The following is a 24,992-nucleotide window of genomic DNA, read 5'->3' as shown; positions in this document are numbered from 1 at the left end:
TCACCGAATTATTATCCTTGGTTAAAGGAATTAAATGTTGAATTACCGTGTTGAGCGTTTACCGTCTCTGAAATATCTTGGGGTAATAGTGGTTGAGTCTCTTGGTTTACCAAAGTATATATAATGTATATCATCTAAACTTGCTCGGAATGTAGGGATTCTAAAAAAGTTGAAATATTTTTTCCCCAATTAAGGCGTAGCGCATGTCCAGACATTTTACTCCCTAGACAATTCTTTTTCAGATGCGGCAAATCAAACACAACGTTATCAGTTTTCATTGCCGCTTCCACCAAACAAATATGAGAAGGTCGAACTCAAGGGGTTTCTCACTGAAAATTACGATTCTTGCATTGTTATTCTTCGTAATTTGGCAAGTAAATAGGAAAATTTTTCTGCAAACGAGCTATTATTCGAGGAGAAAATTAAAGAAACTATTATTCGAGAATGTTTTTTCTTGGGAGGGGGGGGGGTCAACTCTTACGAAAGAAATACCAGGAAAACAAGGAAAAATTAAACGTTTCGCAGGAAAAATTAAGCATTTTATAAAGTTGGGGTGGGCCCCTGCGTTCGTGCCTGTGGTCCGGTCATCATTATTTGCCAGGGTGCGGTATAAACTTGTGGAAATTACAAATAAAAAGTACATGTTCTTGCGTTTTTACTTCGTGCAGATCTATTTACACAAATAAATTTAATAATTTATTTAAAATTTAATTTTATATTAAAGTCCATAAAAAAATTCTAAAGCTTGAATGCTGTTTGTGTATTTGTATATCTGAATTTGTATTCGGATAAGACTGTAACTACACATGACCAATGACTTTCTAGTTGCTCCCTATTTAATAACAATAATTTCGTCCTTCCTTTCTAATAGAACGCAAGTCGTCAAATACCTGAATGTATATTCTGATCCCCTCCCAATGTTTAATGGTGTGCCCCAGGGAACCTTCTTCAGCCCAATTTTATTTCTTACCATGATAAACAGCCTTGGTGTCGATTTCCCGGAGAGGCGGAAATTCGGTGATGACCTGTTTTAGAAACATGCTTCAAAAATATAAAAAGTAGCCCGATAGACTGGAATCAATATCAGTTGAAGTTATTGCTAGTGATATGAGAATAAACCCTTTAAAGTCAACAGTTTTAACAATTAGTTTCCTTAAAACTCCCCCTTCTTCCTCCTGTCCAATCCCCCTGAAATGTCTGCTAAAACTATAAAATTACTGGGTGTTACCATCTCAAGTGACTTAAAATGGGACTGCTGCGTTAATGATTTCTTAAAACGTACAAATACTGCATTTTCCCTCCTCAAACTCCTTAATAAATTTAAATGTTCTAAATCGTATTGTTTGAGGATGTCTCCTCACCTCGAATCGTCCTCACGTTCTACCCTCGAATACGCTTGTCCTGTTTGACATCCTGGCATCTCCAATGAATTGTGGGACAGAATAGAGACAGTTCAAAAAACGTGTCTAAGAATTATTTTCAAACACGGTAAAAGGCCTTACATTTCCCTTCTTCAGAGAGCAAATCTAGTCACCCTTAAGGAAATGAGAGCACAAATTTCCTTGCGTTTTGCCAACAATACCGTGCATAACCCTTGTACTAATTCTCTTTTTCCTAGTGAACATTTACCCACGTCAAGGGCGGATCCAGGATTTTTTGGGAGGTGCGCATAAAAGACTGATCCGATAAACTTGTGGACAAAGAAATACCAGCAATTTAAAGGGAACCGCAACAATTTCTAAGTCTTAGGTAGGTAGTGGACAAGGACTTCAATTTTTATAAATTCTGATGAGTTCTATTTAAATTAAAGTCAAGTAGAAATATTGATACAAAAAAAGTAAGTCTATTAGAACCACCTCGCCATAAAAACAATTGAAAGCCTCTTCACTCTCTACAAAAAATAATATAGTTAATCTTTTCTGCATAATTTGTAGCATTTGCGCTTCTGGCGACTATAGCGAGTTAGTTAAACTTTGTATTGTCAAAAAGAAAATTAGTCTTGAACCATATTTTGGTATCATGCATTCTTTGCAACTAATTGTTAATTGAACATTAAATAATAGTTCGTTTGATGGTGTAACAGGAAAAATAGAACAAAGAAATAGAAATAGAATGCTTCCTTAATGTTGCTATTAGCAGTGGTTCAAGTCAGAATTTTAAATCTCCCCTCCTTGTTATTGCAGAATGAAGATTTTTGCCTTCCAGTTGGCATTTGTGGTAATACGGACAGATTTCCTTGGTAAATCTAAATTTAACTAAATACTTTTCGGCGATATGTGTCATTAATAAAACCTAACAGAGACTGCAAAGAGCAATTGAAACCTTGTTTCAAACTTGTTTGCAACAAGAAACAGCTTTATTAATTAAAAACCTATTAAAAACTCGACTAATAAAAACCAATTACAATAAAAATAACTTTCATCCCAAGCCGAACCAGAGCAAGCGGTCCCAACCACAAATCCAATACTACGTCAGGGGGAGGGCGCCCTCCTGGATCTGCCACTGCCCCAAGTTCTATTTCAACAAAAATCCCCCTTCTTGACCCAATAAGAGTTTCCACTGAAAGATATAGAAGAACGTTCATCCTTCACATACTTGAAATTTTAAATTAGTAATCCTCCCCTCTTCTCACTCCACTTTTAACTTGTAGTTTTAATGCTTATTTGGCAATTGCGAACTTTACAATTCTTTCTAGATACTCTAAATTGTCCTTTTGTTTTAATTTGTTTTCCCTGTTCTAACTTACGACTTTTTATCGTTTGACTTTTTTACTGGTTGCAATTTTATGAGTTTAAACGGGTTTGATATTTGTTACTGATTGACATTCACCATGTCTTAAATTTTCTTTATCAAACAGTTCATGGTAACGAACTGTAGTAAGGAGGGATCTGGCTGAATAGTAACCAAAACTTCAAAAATGAGATTTTGATACTAATAGATACATAAAAAGAATCAAATTTTTATGCTGAGTTTAAATATATAAGTTTCATTAAATTTAGTCTTACCCATCAAAAGTTACGAGCCTGAGAAAATTTGCCTTATTTTGGAAAATAGAGGGAAACATCCCTTAAACGTCATAGTATCTTAAGGAAAAACACACCATCACATTCAGCGTAACAAGGAACCGTGTTTTAGAAGTTTTGAAGTTCCTATCTTCAGAAATGTCGAATTTTCAGTTTTTTGCCAGAAGACATCACGGGTGCGTGTTTATTTGTTGTTGTTTTTTCCCAGGGGTGATCATATCGACCCAGTGGTCCTAGAATGTCGTAAAAGGGCTCATTCTAACGGAAATTAAAAGCTCTAGTGCCCTTTTTAAGTGACCAAAAAAATTGGTGGGCACCTAGGCCCCCTCCCATGCTCATTTTTCCCCCAAAGTCACTGGATCAAAATTTTGAGATAGCCATTTTGTTCAACATAGTCAAAAAACCTAATTGTTATATCTAGGGATGACTTACTCCCACACAAATCCCTGGGAGAGGGTCTGCAAGTAAAAAACTTTTACCTTTGTTGTATAGAAATGGTTATCAGAAGGTGTAAAAGCACTTTAAGGGGGATTTTTATAGTTGGTGGGGGGAGGGGGTTACGCAGGATGACTTTTTCATAGATAATTTATCATGAGGAAAGAAAAATCCCATGAAGGGGGTGCAAGATTTTCTAGCATTCTTACATAAAAAATTAAAAAATAAATATGAAAAAGTTTTTTTTTCAACTGGATGTAAGGAGCAACATTAAAACTTAAGACGAACAGAAATTATTACGCATATGAATAGGTTTATCTCCTCCTAAATACCTCGCTCTTTACATTGTATCTATTATATCCAGATTGATATATTTTTCTGTTGTCCACCCTTATTTGATTTATTGTTGTTTGGTGGGGCCATATACTTTTCAAACACACTTGAAGTCATGTGTGTTTGAGAGAGTTCAGCCCAAATATGAGACAAGGAATTCGTCATTAATTAGAAAACCGGTTAGGAGGTCTGCAAGGTCTGTATTCTCGATTCGCCATGTTCTTCCTTCTATATGGGCAGGGGTGTAAATTGCTATGGGGCTGGGGAGTAACTGCCCTTCCCAGACCTCGGTTTGCCCCCCCCCCTACGACCCCAGTATGCCCCCCCATCTGAAATTTAGTTTGCTCTAAAATCTTGTCAAAGCTAAGATAAACCTGCATAATTCTAGTATCAACAGAAATAGGTCAGTTTTTTTGTTACATATTTACTCTTACAGTACCATAAAGTACCTTTATAGTACTGGATAGCACCTTAAAGCCAATTGGCTAATATTTTAGTTTTTACTGTAATTTTGACTTGATTTGGGAAAATTGGCTCCAACTTTACCCCCCCCCCCCACCCGAATTTTGACGAAATTACACCAATGTATATTGGAGTCCCTTCCTTATGATATTATTCAAGCGAATGATAGGCCGACTTTTCCTATATCGCTTAGGGACCATTGTTTTGGTTTTGTGATTTGTTAATTTTTTTTTAGATAGAGTAGGCAAATAGTATAGAATAGTATTGTTAGGTTAGTATAGTACAGGGTCTCAAGTGGTGATTTTTGCTTGTTTTTTTTCTCTTTTTGTTTTTTAGAGAAATTCATTAGTGAGTGATTTGTTGTTTAGTTTCGAGAATGACCACACAAGCCATAAGACTTTTTGGCAAATATTTCTTTTTTCTATTGTTATTTGGTTTTTAAGCAAATTCTATCTCTCTAAAAAAATGGCAGATTTTTTAAAGCAGCTTTCTATTGAAAAAAGACTAGAAATTCGGCCGGTTATGCTTCACATAGAAGTTCAATGATTCTCAAAGGATCCCTGATAAGCCAAGTTTATAAGTTGTTTAACTCCGTGTCGGAGGTCTTGAAAATATAGATACCTAAAATCACTTAAGATACCTAATATCAAGTTTAATTCGATGCAAAAGTGACATCGCCTGCTTGACCGAATCGTTTAAAAAATTTAAGTATTTTCTCAGCTTCAAGACCATGAGCGGGATTTAATAAAAAAAAAATATGTTATTTATGCATTAGTAATAAAAACTCTTCTGTAAAAATGAAATTATAGATGAGGGGAAATTCAGCCAGTTCCCAAATGTGTAAGAAGCAGATTTTGGTGCCAATTCATGGAAATGCGGAGGGGGGAGGAGACAAATATATTTTTCCAAATCTAGGGGAGCATCTTGTTTTATTCGTGGATTTTCCAATGGAAATACTAAAAAAAAGCTATTTTCCAATGAAAATACCATTATAAAAGAGAAAATAAACGTATAAAAGAACGATTCATAATAAAAATATTTTCAAGCTATAAGAAAGAATAGTAATATATTAAATCAAGTATCAATAAATATTTATATATTTAATTATATTTAACCTTTAAAAGCTCAACCATCAGATGTTTGAAGGTGCCTAAGGAATGACAACTCCGTGCCATAGCTAGAAGTGTATTCCATAACACTGAAGATACCAAGAGATATGAAGAGGTGCCAGTTATACAAATCGGAGTTTGGAAGACAGTTGGATGTTTCCTGTGCAGCCGTTCAAAAGCGAAAGAAGCACATGCAAGTACATAAACTAGAAGTATGTTTAAGGCAGGTGAACAGCATGGTCGTATCCAGGATTTCTTTTTGGGTTGTGGGTTTTACATTTTTTTTTGGGGGGGGGGAAACTTTAAAAAGTATAGAAAGTATAACTGTTTAATTTAATTTTTGCTACGTTCTTAAGAGTCTAAAAAAATTTTAAGGGACGCGTCAAACCCCCGACCCTCCCTCCCAGATACTACCTTGGTGAACAGTATATGGATTTGCAAATTTTAGAACTAGACTGGCCCTCATTAAGAAACGCTATACTCTGTAAATTTTACTGAAAAGAGACAATAATTAGTTCAATACATAGCTTCATTTCAAACTTCAATGTTTTCAAACTTACAAATTCACTTATTATATTTAACGAAAAAGTAGGAAACATTATTGAATATATCTTTCTGCTTCGTTGTTATTAAAATTGAATGGAAATCGATTGTAAAGGGGAGATAAGTAATTTTTTCTGGAAAGGGGGCGGTAGGCCAAATAAGTTTGGGAACCCCTCAGCTAAATCAGACGCTCGCAGCTCAACATTTTTCTTATTTTCATCTTATTTTGATGTTACCCGCAAGGCTTTAGCTCTCCATCGGGTAGTTGAAAATCTTCAGATCCGACGTGTAAAAAGCACTAGAAACAATCAACAATGTCTACTAACTAATATTACTCGATTTGAATAAACGAAGACTTCAGTTGCAAATGTTATTTTGAAATTTCATTTTTCAATTAAGAGGTTTAATGTTTGTGCTGTAGAAGAAAATTTCTTTAAGGTATAATTGAAACTTCGTTTTTTTTACATGTCTTATAACTAGTTAAGTTGCTACATGTTATTTGAATATTTTTTTGGTACTTATATATTATACGAGAAACACTCGAGAACTTGTATCCGGACATGAGACATTACCCGTTTTTCACGGCGTTAATACCAGACAATTAGAATCGGCTGTGAAAACTACAACAAAGAATTATAGAAAAAAGGCCACCCAGAGCGCATTATATCAAATAAATAGGTTAAACTAACCTAAACAAAATACCAACTAAATATTTAATCAAAATATAGCTACAATGTATTTTTTCACCAAGCAGAAGCTAATTGTCTGGTATTCACACCGTGAAAAAAAGGGTAATGTCTCATGTTCGTAATACAAGTTCTCGAGTGTGTTTCTAGTGTAATACATAGGTACTATTTTTTTATCGCGGACAAAACATACAACGAGATTACAAAATTCATACACGTTTGTAACACAGTAAAATCGTCAGGAATTAATAATAACCTTGTCAATGCCCTCCTCTTAAGTCACTATAATAACAACAAGAGCAAAAAGCTCATATGGCACTTGTGACGAGGTCTGAAGAGCCAAGAACTCATATGGTATGAGCTCTAGCAAAATTCAAAGAATCAATAGATTGCTTTAAAAGGAAAATCAGAGGCTTAATGCCGGTCAGGATTTAAAATAAGAGCTCTGTGTCACGAGTCCTTCTACATATCAAAATTTATCAAGATCCGATCACCCACTCGTAAGTTAAAAATACCTCAATTTTTCTAATTTTTCCTCTCCTTTCAGCCCCCCAGATGGTCGAATTGGGGAAAACGACTTTATAAAATCAATTTGTGCAGCTCCCTGACACGCCTACCAATTTTCAACGTCCTAGCACGTCCAGAAGCACCAAACTCGCCAAAGCACTGAACCCCACCACCTAACTCCACCAAAAAGAACGGATCCAGTCCGGTTACTTGAATTACGTATTTACGACATTTATAAGCCTTTTCCAAGATTTCAGGTTTCCCCCTCCCACTCCCCCCAATGTCAAAAGATCTGGTTGGGATTTGAAATACGAGCTCTGAGACATGAGTTCCTTCTAAATATCAAATTTCATTAAGATCCGGTCACCCGTACCTAAGATAAAAATACCTCAATTCTTCTGATTTTTCCAAATTAACAACCCCCAGCTCCCTCAAAGAGTACAGATCCGAGTACCAAGTATCAACGTACCAAGTATCAACGTACCAAGTATATCAATCTCGTATCTATAACTTGTGCTTACTCTTCCCATCAAGTTTCATCCTGATCTCTCCACTCTAAGGGTTTTCCAAGATTTCAGTTTCCTCCCCTCAAACCCTCTATGTTCCCGGATCCAATTCGAATTGAAAGTGGAGCATCTGAGACATAAGATTCTTCTACATATCAAGTTTTATTACGATCCGATCACCCATTCGTAAGATACCTCGATTTTCACGTTTTCCAAGAATTCCGGTTTCCCCATCCAACTTCCTTCAATATCACTGGATCTGGTAGAGATTTAAAATGAGAGTTCTAAAGCACAAAATTTTTCTAGATATCAAATTTCATTAAGATCTGATCACCTGTTCGTAAGTTATAAATACCTCATTTTGTCTAATTTTTCCAAATTACTTCCCCCAACTCCACCAAAGAGAGCGGATCCGGTACGGTTATGTCAGTAACCTATCTTGGACTTGTGCTTATTCTTTCCACCAACTTTCATCCTGATCTCTCCGCTTTAAGCGTTTTCCAAGATTTCTGGTCCCCCCCCTCCTAATGACACTGGATCCGGTCGGGATTTAAAATAAGAGATCTGAGTTTAGAGGTCCTTCTAAATCTGAAATTTCATTAAGATACGATCACTCTTTCGTAAGTCAAAAATACCTCCTTTTTTCTAATTTTTTAGAATTAAAACTCCCTCAAAGAGAGCAGATCCATCCCGGTTATGTCAATGCCGTATCTAGGGCTTGTGTTATTTTTCCCACCAAGTTTCATCCCAATCCCTCCACTCTAAGCGTTTTCCAAGATTTAATGTTGCGCCCCCCCCAACTTCCCCTTCACCAGCTGCGGTCGGGATTTAAAATAAGAGCTCTGAGACATGATATCCTTCTAAACATCAAATTGCATTAAGATCCTATCACTCTTTAGTAAGTTAAAAATACCTCATTTTTTTCAGAATTAACCCTCCTCCCCCAACTCCCCCGCAGAGAGCGAATCCGCTCCGGCTATTTCAATCACGTATCTAGGACTTTTTTTACGATTATTTTTACCACCAAAATTCATCCCGATCCCTCAACTCTAAGCGTTTTCCGATATTTTAGGTTCCCCCATCCATTCCCCCAATGTCACTGGATCCAGTCGAGATTTAAAATAAGAGCTCTGAGACACCATGCTCTTCCAAACTTCAAATTTCATTAAGATCCGATCACTCCTTCGTAAGTTAAAAATACCTAATTTTTTCTAATTTTCAGAATTAACCCCACCCCAACTCCCCCAAACAGAGCAGATCCGTTCCGGTTATGTCAATCACGTATCTAGGACTTCTGCTTATTTTTCCCACCAAGTTTCATCCCCATCCCTCCATTCTAAGCTTGTTCCAAGATTTTAGGCTCACCCCCAACTCCCCCTAATGTCACCAGATCTGGTCGGGATTTAAAATATGAGCTCTGAAACATGATATCCTTCCAAACATAAAATTTCATTAAGATCCCATCACCCGTTCGTAAGTTAAAAATACTTCATTTTTTGAAGTATTCGAAAAATGACCCCCCCCCCCCCCCTCCAGATGGCCAAATCACGAAAATTACTATTTTCAATTTAATTTGGTCCGGTCCCTGATACGCCTGCCAAATTTCATTGTCCTAGCTTACCTGGAAGCGCCTAAAGTAGCTAAACCGGGACAGACAGACCGACAGAATTTTCGATCGCTATATGTCACTTGGTTCATACCAAGTGCCATAAAAATTAGTAACGTTGATTCCTCAATCAATATCCTTTCCAATATGGTGGTTGCTACCGCGACAATTGCTCCCGTCCATCTTAGTGGAGACACATCAGGGCTGCTACCTGGTGAGAAAAAAAAATCAGTAAATTTTAGTGATTTTTTGGTTGATTAGTGATTTTCTTCAATAGCCTAGTGCTCATTTAGTCATTTATTGCTTTGGCAATATAACCAATCACTAGAAATTGTGATAAATCACTCAACCCTGTGCCTCATATACCTCTGATCTGACTAGTATATTTATCTATTGTTTTCCATTGGTTGAACCACTGCAACGGGCATTTTATTCTTAATCGAGCGTATAGCATCACGTTATTTGTGAATTAATAAGACCAGACGGGTAAAATATTATTTAAATAGAACTATTTAATAATATGCAATGTACTATAATGGAAGGAAACGTCCAAATCGTATCTAAGAGAAATTTACTGAATATTATAAAGCAAAAATTTCATTATTGTAGTATTTTTTTTAATAGTTCTGTATATAGCCTCAGGCTATATGTGGTCCCATTAAGTGGGGTGGGGGCAATTGTTGTGGTAATCATAATGATAGTGAGGGTTTCATTTATAAAAACCCACCAATTACAATAGCTACCAGGCGTGAAATTGTTTAGACTATGGCGCTAAGTCAAGCCTGTTTCCAGGGGGGTAGGGGGTTTAACCTCCTAACCCCAAAAATGTTTGTGCGACTCGTAAAAACGTAAAAAAAGCGCAAACTTTTGATGCGTTTTTACAGTTTTTGTACCCCCCTGAAAAAAAATATTTGTAAACTCTCAACCCCCCCCCTCCACCCGAAAAAGATACTGGATACGGCCCTAATATTTACAATGCTATCAACTAACGACAGAATGAACAAGGAAGAAAGAAGTAGGAAATCTAGAAAGACACGTTGGAAAATAACAGCGTACACCATGCCACTTTTTCCCCTCCACCAGAACCTGACTAATATCTCTAACTGGATTAAAATATCCAATTGAATCAGGTTATGTATTAGGCGTGTAAAGTAGCCATACCCAGTGCTTCATTGATTCAATGGACGGAGCCCAATTTGGGCAGGATTATAGTCATGGAAGTTCTTAAAATTTATGCTAGGATGGTCTGATTTCAATGTGACTTAGAATTCTCTTAAGAAAAACTTTCAATCAAGAGAATTCCAAGCTAATTCAAACGTTGGCATGGGCTACAGCCTCTTGGTCCTTTAAAAATTATCTAAAAACTCATTAGCTACCCAGCTGGCTTCTAATGGCAGACAAATTTGCTTTCTTTTCCTCAAAAGCCATTAATTTCCGCTCCAGTCCCGTTAGTGTACATCTAAATTAGTTAAAATAGATTCTACAATCTGACAATTCAGTAACGACAAACCTACTACATTTGCTATGTTCCCCTGGGGGAGGCACCATAAGCCTGCAGCATGCAGAACTAGGCATGCGACGCAGGGTTGCCAACAGCGGTACAATTGTACCATTTTGGTACATTTCACATCTAAACGTACATTCTGGTACAATCACAAATTTCCTGGTACATTTTGCAAAATGTGGTACAATATGGTACAAAAAGATTTGTTTGGGCGTCAGGACGCAGCGAGCGGAGGGAATTGTAGTTTTTATTTGTTTTCTCTCCTAGAGTTTTAAGTTTTCCTTTACACATTTATTTAAGTGCCTGTTATTGGCCTCTTGTGGTCATAATATACCGTAAAGCAACACACCTATCTGTACGGTAAGTACAAAATAGGTGAGCAGCTATTTGGGGGAGTGACACCAAAATGGTCTCTGCAGGGGAAAGGAGGTCTCCCAGATGTCTTTGAAAGAAGATATCTGATACTTTGTTCTCTTTATTGTAATGTAATTTTCCGATCGTCCACGTGTTGTGCGTAGCAAAAAAATTTTTCGTCTTGCCCGTAGTACAACACGCAAAAAAATAGATATAGTACAATTTTTTTTATCAGTGGTACAATTTTAGGGCGTTTTGCGGTACTTTTTCTTGCGAAGTGTTGGCAACACTGATGCGGGTCCATTTTCTAACACCGATTTCTACTAAGCTTCAATCCATTAGTTTTCTTTTTAGGATTTTTGAATTGTTGTAGTCCCTACTGTTTTAAAAACACATATACAAATATTTTTGCAATCCTCAGTCTTTTTATACTCTGTCCATTCAAAATAATTGATTATTGAAACTACTCCAAAAGCAAACAGTCACGAATATCCACGCCCGGTTGAACATACAAAAGTCCTTCGGATTGACAAACAGATTAAAAAAGATCAACCCGACAACTTGTCTAAACGCGCTCAGTTGGTGCTTGTATTAGTGAGTTAAATGAATTTTAAAATAATTAACTTATTAATACTAGTGAATAAATCGAATTTTTCTAAATGTAAATTTGATCTATGAAAAATTTGGATTTTTCATATTACTCAAAGGAAAAATAAAACAGATAATGCATGCATAATTCTTAATTACTTACTTTTGAAAATCGTCTGTTCATTTTGAAAGCTGTTTTAAAAATGACACTGTTACCACACAAACATGCAGTTTATATACAAAAAAAAATGTCACTGAACCGCCATTCCAAAATTATTTACACTCGTACATTAAATAGTACCACCTGAATTCAAATATAAACATGGTTTTCAACTTTCTCTGAGCTGATTTCTTATAACTAGTATGCTCTAATTTAGAGCTAATGGTGTTATGCTAATGAGGTTTAGATAGTATTGCATAGCATTTAAATAGCCTTAGGGACCTTTGCTCTGTATTTATGTCACTAACACTGCTAAGATGAAAGATAAAAGCAAGTAGGGGATAAAAAGGGGGAGGTATTGAAGTTACTAGTATTCGCAAATCATCAAGTAATAAATGACACCATGAAGTAGAATCGTGTGATGTTTGTGACGTGATCTTTTCCTTTTTTTTACAAAATATGAAGAGTGATGTGAGGACTTATAGCATCCTATTTATCCAATTCAACCTTGTGCTTTACTTCAGAAATATTCTTTTCCTTTATAATATTATTATTCTTTTATTTATTAATATTATTATTATTTTATTAATTATTTTATTAATTATTTATTAATTATTTATTAATTATTTATTTATTAATTATTAATTTATTTATTTATTAATTTATTTATTTAATTATTTATTTTATTTTATTTAATTATTTATTTTAATTTATTTAATTAATTTATTTATTATTTATTTATTAATAATTATTATTTATTAATTATTAAATTATTTATTAATTATTTATTAATATTATTATTTTATTAATATTATTATTACTTTATTCTTATAATATTCTTTTCCTTTCCTTTTACAGATCCTGTTTCCAGAAATTTAGTCCCAATGCAGGAAGATTCTATTCCCCTTCATAATGAAAATCCTACCTTTCCGACTAATAATAGACAAGCTACTCCTCGAAAGGCCAAAATGAGAGCCAAAAGTTTTGGACACTTTCAACTGATAGGTAAAAGTCCCTTTTGCCTGATAAGTTACTGACAGGTAAAGATATTCACATAGAAAATATTTTAAGTCTGTCTTTTAAGTCAATCAAGAAATACCAACACTAAAAACGGATGTTTTTTTAGTTTTTTCTTACCTAAGAAGGAAAGGCATGACTTATGGGGAATGGGTGTACCTCCTTTACTTGGCATTGTGGGTGACTTACCTTTGAATTCTGATTGTTATTCAAAATACCCATAAAATTTTGTAACATTAGACTATTAAAAAAAAAACCGAAAACATTTCAAAAACTGCTTTAATCTCAAGCACTAATATTCAAGCTTTAAATAAAATTAGACGGCTTCGACTCTAATTTGGCGATGGCAAGGTTTACTAGCTCAAAAACTGTTCATCAAAAATGACTTGGTAATACAAGTACACGTCGTCTTTGTCTATTCAGTTTTTCATCCCATCCCATAAGGTGAAGACTATCTTCAAGCACTGAAATTTGAAACAACATTTCAAATATGATTCACGTCTGCCTATACCTGTGTGTATAAAACTAGTGGAAATAGTTTTTTTTTATAGACTAGCACTTTACTGGAAACACAAAACATTAATGTATCATTAAAAAATATGTTATGGATCAAGTATTTTATTCGATTTGATCCATCATTTTTTTTTAATTATGAAGGGCATTATTTCTCATCGTGTAGAAACTTATTATACCTCTGTTTTCCTTATGGGGAAACATCCTTATGGGGAGCATGTTTTCCTTATGCCCAAGCCGCATTGTAGTCGCCTCTGTTACGAAATTAAAATTGGGCACATGTAGAGCACCAATGGCGTTTTTCCCTGTATGACTTGTGGATTTGAGCAACGTTTAATCTTCCAGCGTAAAATTTACGACTGAACGATTGGAGTAAAGATAATGCGTAATTTGGAAATTAGGAGATACTACAAACTTGGAATACCTTTCTTGTCTGTATGAGGAATCGGACAAAAGGTGAAAATACATTGTAGACCCAGAAAGACCTCGAAGTTACCAATTACGTCCATTGTCCACCTGCGTGGGCTCATATTCTCTCTAAAGCTTATAAAAATTGATAAAGCCGCCTTGTCCAAAAGTAGACTGTTTGTAAAAATGGTGCTAAAATTGGATCTACCTCCTCCTTATGTTAGAAATATTTCGGGCTCCCTTCCAAAAAAGAATAGAGACACATCTAAGCTTAGAAGAGTAATAAAAAGCTGATGGGTATATTGTAAGATTGAGTCAAAATGTTGTTGATGTTAGATTGTACTCGTTTTTAATCATAGCTTATACTCGAATTTCACCTTTTTTTGGTTTCTTGTTGTTTTTTTTTTTTTTTTTTTTTTTTTTAGAGCGGCAAGAGAATTGCTTCGGTATGATGAAACCTCTCTGTATCTAAAGTTGTTTATATGAGATCGTAGTAAGATAGATGGGTTAGGAACAAGTCTTTTTGGTCTAAAAGTCTCGCATACGTTTATAATACGGTTTTGTATTTGGCCCTACATCTCAGCTGTGGTGACTCAGAAGGCGTTATGTTACACACATAAAGTCTAAAAAAAGCAAAACAACCCGAAATTTATTTCTCAGCTCTCTCAACAGTTGTTAGAGACTAGTTAATTGTAGAAGAAAGGTTTTTTTTATCTTCTCTATTGTTCTCCATTCTTTATTATACTTCTGTTATTCTTTTTATTCTTTATTGCTCTATTTTTTCATTCTTCATTTTCCTTTATGTGCCTTCCTTTATACCATAGTGAAGATTTTCTGGTACCCCCTTCCCCTAGATACGGTCTTGATTTCCTAAGCCTTTTCTTGCGGCTTCGCGTGACCTATAGAGCTTTAGGAGCTGGCAAAAAACGCAACACACCCCAAATTAAATATTCTTTTTTTATAATATAAAAAAGACATTTTATTTAAGCTCAGTAACTATTTATGTGGCATTTGCAGTAGCTAAATGGAACCTGTCCCAGTAAACGGGGACTAAACTGTCGGGAGGGTCAAAAATATCATTCAAAATGTCACATTAAGTCTCTTGGATTAATGCTTATAATTTGTTTTTTTGTTGTTTTTTTTCATCCCGTCACTATGGAAGCAAGATTTATGCTCCTTGCTGCTGTATTAGGTTGCATCCCTTCCATATTTGTGGCAGTTGTCACAAACTAATAAACGTCATAAAATCTTGTCGACAAGTTAAGACACTTCGAAAGTGGATAAAGGCTGAACATGTGTAACACTTTTTAACCTAAAAATTACCTCGTTATTCAATATACGCTTTTTTTGCGCTAGCTCTTAAACGAGGAAATCCACGTCGATCAAACCTCATTTTATGGTTTAATTGTGCTGACTATAGGAGGACATGTGTCCTTCGATATTTTGAATAGCCCTTTTGGGGGGGGAGTAGATTCAATAAAATAATTCCTGTTTTGGTACTTTCATGGGAAAAATTGACAAATTACTCCCCCTGGATTTTCCAAAGGTACATGATGCCACTGTTACTGGCAGGGTTTAATTCCTCGAAATAAATATTTGGCTCCCCAAATAAATCCAGGGATGTTCTAAATATTTGTTTCTCCACTGAAGGTTTTATAAGTTTAGGTTTTGCTAAATAAACATTTTCAATGTCGAATTTGTGGAGATACTTACCTTAAGGGTTATATCTCTTTCAATTTCACTTAATATGCTGTTTGATGGCTTAGCCGAACAGATTTTTTTTTTCTTGGACGTCAATGTTCGACTAATTTTACATTTTTACAAAGAAAACGCTGCCTTAAAAGCCAACCCGTCTTTCACACTTGTACGATCTTAAAACGCTAGAAGGAAATGCTGTGTCATGCTGGTATTAGAGACTTGATTACTCTCCCCATGAGTTTTCCTACTTTTCCAAATCCAAAGGAAGTGGCCAGTAGTGACTTTGGTTACCCCACTAAATATGGTGTGTTCAGAACAAGTCTTATTTTTTTAGCTTAAACTCCGCCTAAAAGTCTTAGGCGGAGTTTAAATAAGACTTAGTCAAGTCTTATTTAAAATATCTTTAAGTTAATATTTTTAATATCTTTTAGGCTTCGTTTTCAAAAAACGTTTGGTTTGTAATAGTAGACAATGATGGATTGAATTTTTCTTTTATCAAAAAAGTAGAATTAACGTATTTTGCAAAAATAAGAAAGCTCTAAATACTTTAAAATATGATAAAAAGAGAGAAAAAACGGAAATAGATCATTGAACAAAGCCACTGGAAGCAAACACAGCAGTGCAAAGCACTGTCTATTTTTTGGCTACATTTACTTTGATGTTCGCAACGGTCAGGATTTTAAATCCTGACCGGCATTAAGCCTCTTATTTTCCTTTTAAATCAATCTATTGATTCATCGAATTTTGTTAGAGCTCATACCATATTATCTCTTGGCTCTTAGCTCTTCTTGCCTCGTCACAAGTGCCGTATGAGCTCTTAGCTGTTGTTTTTAGCTTAACCTTGGGCCCTTTTATACGCATGTACATCTTTAAGTTGATGTTTTCTTCGTGTCTCTTTTAGGCGGAGTTAATATTTCAAATGCTGCTCAGATAGTTCATATCGGTCACAACATCACGATAGGAAGTGACAAGCGTCAAGAAAACGTCGAAAATATCACCAAAACGCCCGGTAACTTTAGCACTTTTTTCAGTCATTATAAATTACATATTCGATGTCTTTTCCTTCTTAAATTTTCTAAACAGGTGATAAACAGAGTTTAGACTACAGATACTACTAGAAACTAATTGCAGCACCAAGCTATCTGAGGCCAACGTAGTAGCTGCACACAGTCCTCTCTCTGCAAATTTACTCATTCCCTTCCTCTTTACCCCCCTCCCTTAGAGTTACAATTTTATTTAAATATTTTTTAAGACCCCTTTTCATCTCACTAAGGGAAGAGCTGCTTCCCGTTTGGCCCAAGACTGGTTTCCAAACAGCGCAGTTTTTGGAAATCATCCATAATTCATCAGTAAAGCCATTTTAAAACTTTCTTTCATCATAAACGTAAAGATCGTAACATAAAGATCATACACGATGCGTGTTTAATGTTTTTTAACCCCTATTCGTAAAAATGCCCCTCCTGGAATAAAAATCCTGGAACCGGCCCTGGCCTATTATAAAGTAGCAAAGATATATTTGAATTTGTAGTATGCTTCTAAATAGAATCTGTCATAGTTCACGAAAAGATCATTATAAACGTTTTTGTTCACGTAGGATCTGTCATCATAAACGTAAAGATCATAAAGATCGTGCCACATTTTGGGGCAGCTTGTTTGTATGATAAACCGTCAGTCAAACAAGTACATAAAACTATCCTTGGACAATTACTCTGAAAAATATTTATCAAAACTCTCTCAGTTTGTCAAAGCGCCCACGTTTCTGGTGAGGATTGTCATCACCTTGGCTTCTTATATTCTACTTAGTTCGAAATCCTTAGTCATCTTGAATAATTTTGCATGCGTCATAGATACCAAAAATGATACAATCATTCCTGGGAATTCTGGCAAGAAATCAATTCTACCTTCCTGTTTTATTCTTCACAATCGTATAATCTTTATAGGATTTATATTCTGCTGAGAGGCAGTTGACAATCTTGGCATAAATTTTACTTACTTCTTTTTGAGCAGTGTTTAATATCACGTTCTTTCATTCCATTGTAATTTTGACGTGTCTTCTTGCCGCAGATCTGATTGTGCAACATTTTCTTTTTTTGGGTGTGTGAATCTTTTGTTTCATGCCTTTTGCTTTAGCTTGTCGGAGTCATTGGTCATCTTGTATAATTTTTCATGCGTCATATAAGGCTCTAAACGAGTTTTTCATAACTCGTAACCTATCTAAATCGTTTTTCAGGCCAGAAAATCTCAGTGTGCAAAAAAAAAAGAAAAGAAGAAGTCATTTTCGAGAAAAAATAAATATATACATAAATCCACAATTATTGCTCGCTTGACGAGAGTAGATACATATACAAAAAAAGCGGTTCTTGTAAAGTTCCGTTTGTCGAATTTAAAGACCACCTTTGCCTGACCCCCCCCCCAATACAGATGAGACCATGCCTGAACTTATAAAAGGCATATTTAGAATACAAACCATTACGTGTCACTTATTTGGGTTGAGGGCAAACGACGCCCCTGTAAAATGTCATAATGAAAAGAATTTAGGATCCCCTTTTCCTTCCCCCTACAGATGTAATGGTTGATTTGAATACAAACAAACACAACTAGGATACTTGTCCTTACCAATTTTGATTAGGATACAATTGTCACGATGACCATAGTTTATGGGCCCTTTCTCAGAGAGGTTAAAAAGGTGCTTTTGTCAATTATATTGAGCTGTGGATCAACATCACTGTTTTCGTAGTTTTTTGGTTTGTCTTTGACTAGCGGTCTGTAACTTCATAAGCTCCTTCCCCCGCCTAATATTTAAAAAAAATATTTTTTATATCTTCATAAAAAAGATAAAATCCTAATTCTGCTAAATTCCTTTGAATTGGTGCCCTGCCTCACACTCAAGGCTCCCTAGTGTCTTTCATGTTTTAAGTCACTTTTTTTCTTAGCTCCTGACCTTTGCGCTTCTAAGGAACCAGTATCCTCAATATTACTGAATGAGGTAATAAGAGGTATTGGACAGAACTGGAAAGAAATTGGTAGGAGCTTGGATTTGTCAGACATCACTTTAGAGCAAGTTTATATGGACCATATTCAGTACGGGATTTCCGAAGTAAGTTGTGCATTGTTCTTAATGACGCTCTAACTCTGTGATATTAATTCTTTTTTGTCTTTTTTATTTATTTTTTGTATGCTCGCCTCCTTCTAATCTTTACCACATACCGTTTTACTTTATTAAATTATAAAATCGTCTGTCTATGTTAAAAATACTTATATGCTTGAATAGGTACACAGAGTGGGGTCTTTTCTGGTCTTTTTGTGGGCTTTTAAGGGGAGTTTAAAACCAGTTTTTTTGTGATGAGAACTCCGAGATACTTCAAAAATAAATTTTGGTTATTAAATGCCCAAATCTTGCTTAATAAATTCCGATTTTCTTCGTTTTATCGTGGATGTCTCCCAGAAATTTTGTTAAGAAAATTTTAAAATTTCAGAAGAATTTAAACTTTTTTTTTCAGTTTCGACGACGTGAAAGCTTTGAAGTTTAATTTCTGTTTTTTTAATCGAATTGTAATCCACTTTACTCCCTTCACTGGGACTATTCTGATCTTTACTCTTCACTACTTTATAAAATTAAGATTAGTTCATAAATTGACATAAATACTGACAGAAAAATAGATAAAAATAAGATTCGATATGCTTACACACTATGTGCAGTTGCTAATTATGCAAGAGGAAACCCACCTAATTTAAATATGAACTATCAATAACTTATTATTTTGAATTTTTTTAATTTTTTTCCCTTTCCCTTCCACCTTAGACAAAATTGGCTTCTTGTGAGTAATTTAGGTCATTGTAATATAATTTCCAAGTTAAAGATATGACATAGCTACTTCATTTAGCTCCTCATAGCTTCTCAGGTATGGCTGAACTCTTCAATTTATAGCTCCTCAGCTGTGGCTTATTCGCACTTGTTCTCTTGCCATTGTCTTACTAGATAATTATTTTTATTATGTGTTTTTCTCATGTGCTTTAATTTTGGATTGTCACCTCATCTTTATACGACTGTATGTGAGGGTTATAATTAAATAAATTAACTAATAAAACACTCAAGAAACTAATATCAAGGCACGAGGGTAACGAGTCACTTTTCAGACGGATGATTCCTATGCGTACAGATTTCTGCAGGATATCCCAAAACTTCGAATAATCAGCGTTCTGTTATTAGACTTTGCTAATAGAGTTAAAGCTAATTAAAAGAGCTTAGGATTATGTACAAACCATTCTTACAATATGTAATAAGATCAGCCTAAAAAAATTGTGTTGGAATCCCACAGTTTTATCTACAGGATGAAATAATATAAAAATAGTTAAATAGTTTAATCAACAGTGTCTTTCACCACATTAACTACTACCAGTGCTACGCCACACAAAGCCATGAAGCCACAAGGGGCCAAAATAGCTGCGGTCGCTCGTCTTCCAACCCAACCTACTCGAAGTTTCACTCTTTGCTCTCTTCCATGGAGTTCTGATTTCTTTTAAGTCCTTTCCCTTGACCCCTGCAATCTTAAACAGCCTTTGGAATGGCCAACGTTTCAAAGCCATTCTTGGTCACTTTATTACCATGATTTTCAACGCTCTAGAGCGCGTACGAGCATCCCTTATCTACTTATTAAGTTTCTCGGATGTAATTCATAAGAAAAAACAAAAATACTTATCCGGAAACATAAATAATTTAAATAAATAAATAAATAAATAAATAATTTAACAAAATAATCATTATACTTCCGATAAATTTCAGGTTATATTTTACAAAACTCAGTGCGATAGGCTCTAGATATAGCCATCTCCTTTAAATTAATCCTTAAACGGCTCTCTATGATGTTCTAATGCCCTGCTAGCAGTGAAGAAGAAAAAAAGGGGACAAATGAGTGCTACTCATGCATAAAAGCGATTTTCCTTGTTGTTCAAGCCAGGAGGCTGAAAATTATCTATATCGAGTTTTAGAAAATGAAAATTCAAATGGTGTTCTTTTTGTTTCGATCCAACGACATTTTTATGGTGTTTTAGGCTATTTTTCGAAATTCTAATTAACTTGTTTTACTATCAAACTTTTATTATTAAGACGAATCGAGATAATAGCTACTATTCTGAATTAGCCACGAATGACAATTGTTTCTCAATAGCCAGTTTGTTTTAAAGCGTATTTTTTTTTATTTTGGTCATGGGCCGTGGTTCATCCTTTACTAATTATTAAACAAAACAAAAAAAAGTTTTTTAACTGAAAGAAAGGGGCAACATTAAAACTTAAAAAGAACAGAAATTACTCCGTATATGAAAGGGGCTTTTCCTCCTCAACGCCACACTCATTACGCTAAAGTCTGATTCTTTCTCTTAATTCTATTTTTATAACAGTAAAAAACTTTAGCGTAAAAAGCGGGGCGTTGAGGAGGAAAAGCCCCTCTCATATACGGAGTAATTTCTGTTCGTTTTAAGTTTTAATGTCGCTCCTTACTTTCAGTTAAAAAACTTGTTTTTTTATTTAATTTCTGAACGTTTTTGAATTAGGTGCATGTTTTGATTTTTGCTCTCCGCATATAAATAATAAAAAACAAAATTTGTCTATTAATTGTTTTTGGCTAAGTGGCTTTCTCATAGCTTTAATCGGAAGATTTTGAGAAAAAAGGAGCGGGGGAGGAGGCCTAGTTGCGGTCCAATTTTTTAATTACTTAAAAAGGCAACTAGAGCTTTTAATTTTTTACTAACGCTATCATTAGTAAAAAATACACGTAACTTACGTAACAAACTTCTATATTCGTATGTTTTTATTACGTATATGAGGGGGTTTACCCCCTCGAGAATACATGGCTCTTTACACTAAAACTTGAATTTTGTCCCAATTCCTTAAGAATGACCCCTGAATCATAAAGGCCATAGAATAAATAGTTGAAATTACTAAAAATACTTAAGCGTAAAGAGCGAGGTATTACGAGCAGGTGAAACCCTCATATGCGTAATAATTTCTGTTCGTTTTAAGTTTTAATGCTGCTCCTTACTTTCAGTTGAAAAAACTTTTCATATTTATTTTTTCATTGTTTTTTTTAAATAATGCTAGAAAATCCTGCGCCCCCTTCATTGAAATTCTCTTTCCCCATGATAAATTCCTCCATGGAAAAATCCTCCCACGTAACCCCCCCCCTCGACTTCCCCCCCCCCAAACCGAAAAATCCCCCTGAAAACAACTGTACACTTTCAAATATCCATTAATATATGTAAACAACGGTCAAAGTTTGTAACTTGCAGCCCCTCCCACGGGGACTCTGGGGGAGTATGTCGTCCCTGAAGACATAGTTATTAGGTTTTTCGACTATGGTGCATAAAATGGCTATCTCAGAATTTTGGTCCGGTGACTTTGGGGATAAAATGAGTTTGGGAGGGGGCCTAGGTGCCCTCCGATTTTTTGGTAACTCAAAAGGGCACTAGAACTTTTAATTTTCGTTAAAATAAGCCCTCGCACGACATTTTAGGACCACTGAGTCGATACGATCACCCCTGGGAAAAAAAACGACAAAAAAACAAACAAACACGCATCCGTGATCTTTCTTTTGGCAAAAAATGCGAAATTTCACATTTTTATAGATAGGAGCTTGAAACTTCTACAATTGGGTTCTCTGATACGCTGAATCTGATGGTGTGATTTTCGTTAAGATTGCATTACTTTTAGGGGGTATTTCCTCCTATTTTCAAAAATAAGGCAAATTTTATCAGGCTCGTAACTTTTGATGGGTAAGACTAAACTTGATGAAACTTATTTATTTATAATCAGCATTAAAATGCGATTCTTTTTAAGTAACTATTGGTATCAAAATTCCGTTTTTTAGAGTTTCTGTTACTATTGACCCGGGTCGCTCCTTACTACAGTTCGTTACCACGAACTCTTTGATAGCTATCACTGCAACCATAGTATTCGAATTTTGTTAAACTAAAATTATACTCAAATTATGCTTATTCTATGATTGTCTAGCTCTACAGGGTTACACTACGCTGTCAATGGCGCTAGTAAATTCTATTTCTCATTAAACTCAGGTATAAGAGCGAGGGTTTTCACACCTACCAGCAGGGGCGTAATTTACTATAGGGAAGGGGGCACTTGCCCCTTTTATACCTTGGCTCGCTCCCCATCGCCCCTATAGACCACAGTTTTCTCCTCAGCTGAAATTTGGTTTCTTTAAAAACTTGTCAAAATTAAGAAAAGCCAGCATAATTCAGAGAAAAGGGTCAGTTTTCTTTAGTGTATCTTTACCTTTATGGTACTATATGGTTCATTTTCCAGTTGTAGTTTACTGTCATTTTCACTTGATGTGAGATAATTGGCTCCAACTTTGCCCCCCCTCTCTCCCCCCAGGGTTATAACGAAATTACGCCACTGGCTGTCAGTCTCCATATTCTTTGCCAAAAGACTCATTTATTTTCAGGTGATATTTCAAGCCCTCCAGACATGGGAACAAGAACAGTCTCAGAACGCAACAGTTGGAGTACTGGCCACAGCACTGTGGAAATCAAATGCAAAAGACGCTCTGCTTATATTAGAAGATTTTCAAAACAGAAAACAGAACACATTAAGTCCTTCAACCTAAGTGCACCCTAACTTCTACTCAGCTATTCTGTTTGATATGCCCCTTTTTCTTTATTATATAGCATAGAACAGTTAGAAGAAAAACCCTTAAAAACTTTAAAGAGAAGATCTAGGCGAAACCATCTGACATTTGGTGCCATCTAACAAGTTTTGATAATATTAAATTATTGTCAAATTGTGATTCATAGCTTATATTCATCAAGTAAAACCGCTCTATCGATTGGTTTAATTTGTTTCACTCTATTGTATTTGGTTCTCAACAATCTCACAAGTTTCTCTGACGTCTAAAAATATTTTCCTGGTAGATAACGAAACACATTAGGTCCTACAACCAAATTTTAACTGTATTGTTTTCCATATACTATTAACATATGTTCTGTTCTATCGAAATAGGCCTTAGAGTAATAGGCAGAAGGACTGTTAAAAGCTAGAAGAAAATACTCTAAATTGAAGAAGTGGAAGAAATAAAAAGACTTCTATCACTAGTGCATTTGAGCGTACTTAGATCACTTATCTGACAAGCCAGCTTTCTTATCTTTAGCGTTTCACGAGACCTAAATGATTTCAGTGGTTAGGAGGTGCTATTTGAAATAATTTGGGATACTTGTAGGATAAGTTACACCTGCTAACCCCAGAAAATACAGCCTAAGTTAGTACAAGTGATGTCATATGTAAAAACAAAATTGAATCATCAAAAATTGAAAAAAAAAATTAAGGGAGAGAAAAAAAGAGACAGTTCTGGCGAAAAGAGGCAAACCTTCAGAGATCCGTAAACAAGTAATGTTTGCATTGGAATGCACGTGTTTACTGTTGTTTTAGCCTAGTTGTCCATAAGCGAGTCAGATGTCCATAAGTGTTTCAGCTAAAACGTGGCCAGATAGGCATTTGTTGTTATCTTTTACAGATTACATCCGACAAGTTAAAATTAGCTGATTAAGCCAGATGAGGAATGTTCGAATGTACTGTACAATTGTGTAGCGTGTTGTGATGCTGAAACTTTTTGTAGCTATTTTCGTAAAATCATAGACGTTGGCTGGCAAAATTAGGTTCGTCGTACTCCATGACATTTGAAATTTAAATAAAGCACAAATGTTAACAATATTAAAACGGTATTCTATTCTTCAAAACAGACATGCAAATTGAATACAAAATTGTAAGGCATAAAAGTATCAAATAAAGAAAATCAAAAGCTGAATTTTTGGCCTTTGAATTATTTGAGTGTTGTCCTTAATATCCACTTACAATTTATTCCAACAATGTTTTGTTTTGTTTTACCGAAATTCCAGTCTTGTTTCTAACATTGGTTAAAATATCTGCGTTTTAGTGAGTTTTTGTTTTCTTTTCCATTTTTTTGTCTTGACCGATTTTTCATTGTATTTTTTTTCTTTTTAACGGTTGTAATGGGAAAAGGTTTTTGAGATAGTTTTTTTTTAGTCAAGGCTTTTGTGACAGTATTTTGATTTGCCATACCTAGTTGAATGTAGCACTTATTTTCTTCTGTTTTTTTTTTCTTCTTGTATTTTTCATACTTGTTTCTGCTGGTTTTATTGTACCTTATTTAAGTCATCAGGTTCTATGGATAGGTTTAATGTATTTTGATTTATATATTTTGGGTTAATTTTAATTCATCCTCATTATTCTTAGATGTATCTATTATTTTCTCAAATTGTTAGAAGTTTCTATATATATATATATATATATATATATATATATATATATATATATATATATATATATATATATATATATATATATATATATATATATATATATTCAACTATTTTACCGACTGGCTGAAAACATCGGGGAAAGGCGCTACCGTATGGTTGTTTTGTGAAGACTTTTTTGTAAAAATTTATGCTAGTAAATGATTCAAAATTCCTAGAATATACTTTTTTTCGATCTTTTTAATTGATAATACC

General features: G+C 34.8%; 1 protein-coding gene across 1 annotated transcript; it reads left to right on the top strand.

Moving 5' to 3' along the window:
- The first annotated feature begins 5,417 nt into the window (after nt 1-5,417).
- Nucleotides 5,418-23,351, top strand: LOC136028320 (receptor-interacting serine/threonine-protein kinase 1-like). Its single transcript, XM_065706090.1, has 5 exons — nt 5,418-5,559; nt 12,675-12,821; nt 16,354-16,461; nt 18,386-18,549; nt 22,910-23,351. Exons 2-5 carry the CDS (start codon nt 12,701-12,703, stop codon nt 23,069-23,071), a joined length of 555 nt encoding a protein of 184 aa, XP_065562162.1. The 5' UTR covers nt 5,418-5,559; nt 12,675-12,700; the 3' UTR covers nt 23,072-23,351.
- Nucleotides 23,352-24,992: the final 1,641 nt, after the last annotated feature.

This window comes from Artemia franciscana, chromosome 6, assembly GCF_032884065.1.
Source record: "Artemia franciscana chromosome 6, ASM3288406v1, whole genome shotgun sequence".
NCBI classification, from domain to species: domain Eukaryota; kingdom Metazoa; phylum Arthropoda; class Branchiopoda; order Anostraca; family Artemiidae; genus Artemia; species Artemia franciscana.
This window is presented reverse-complemented; position numbering and strand designations above follow the sequence as displayed.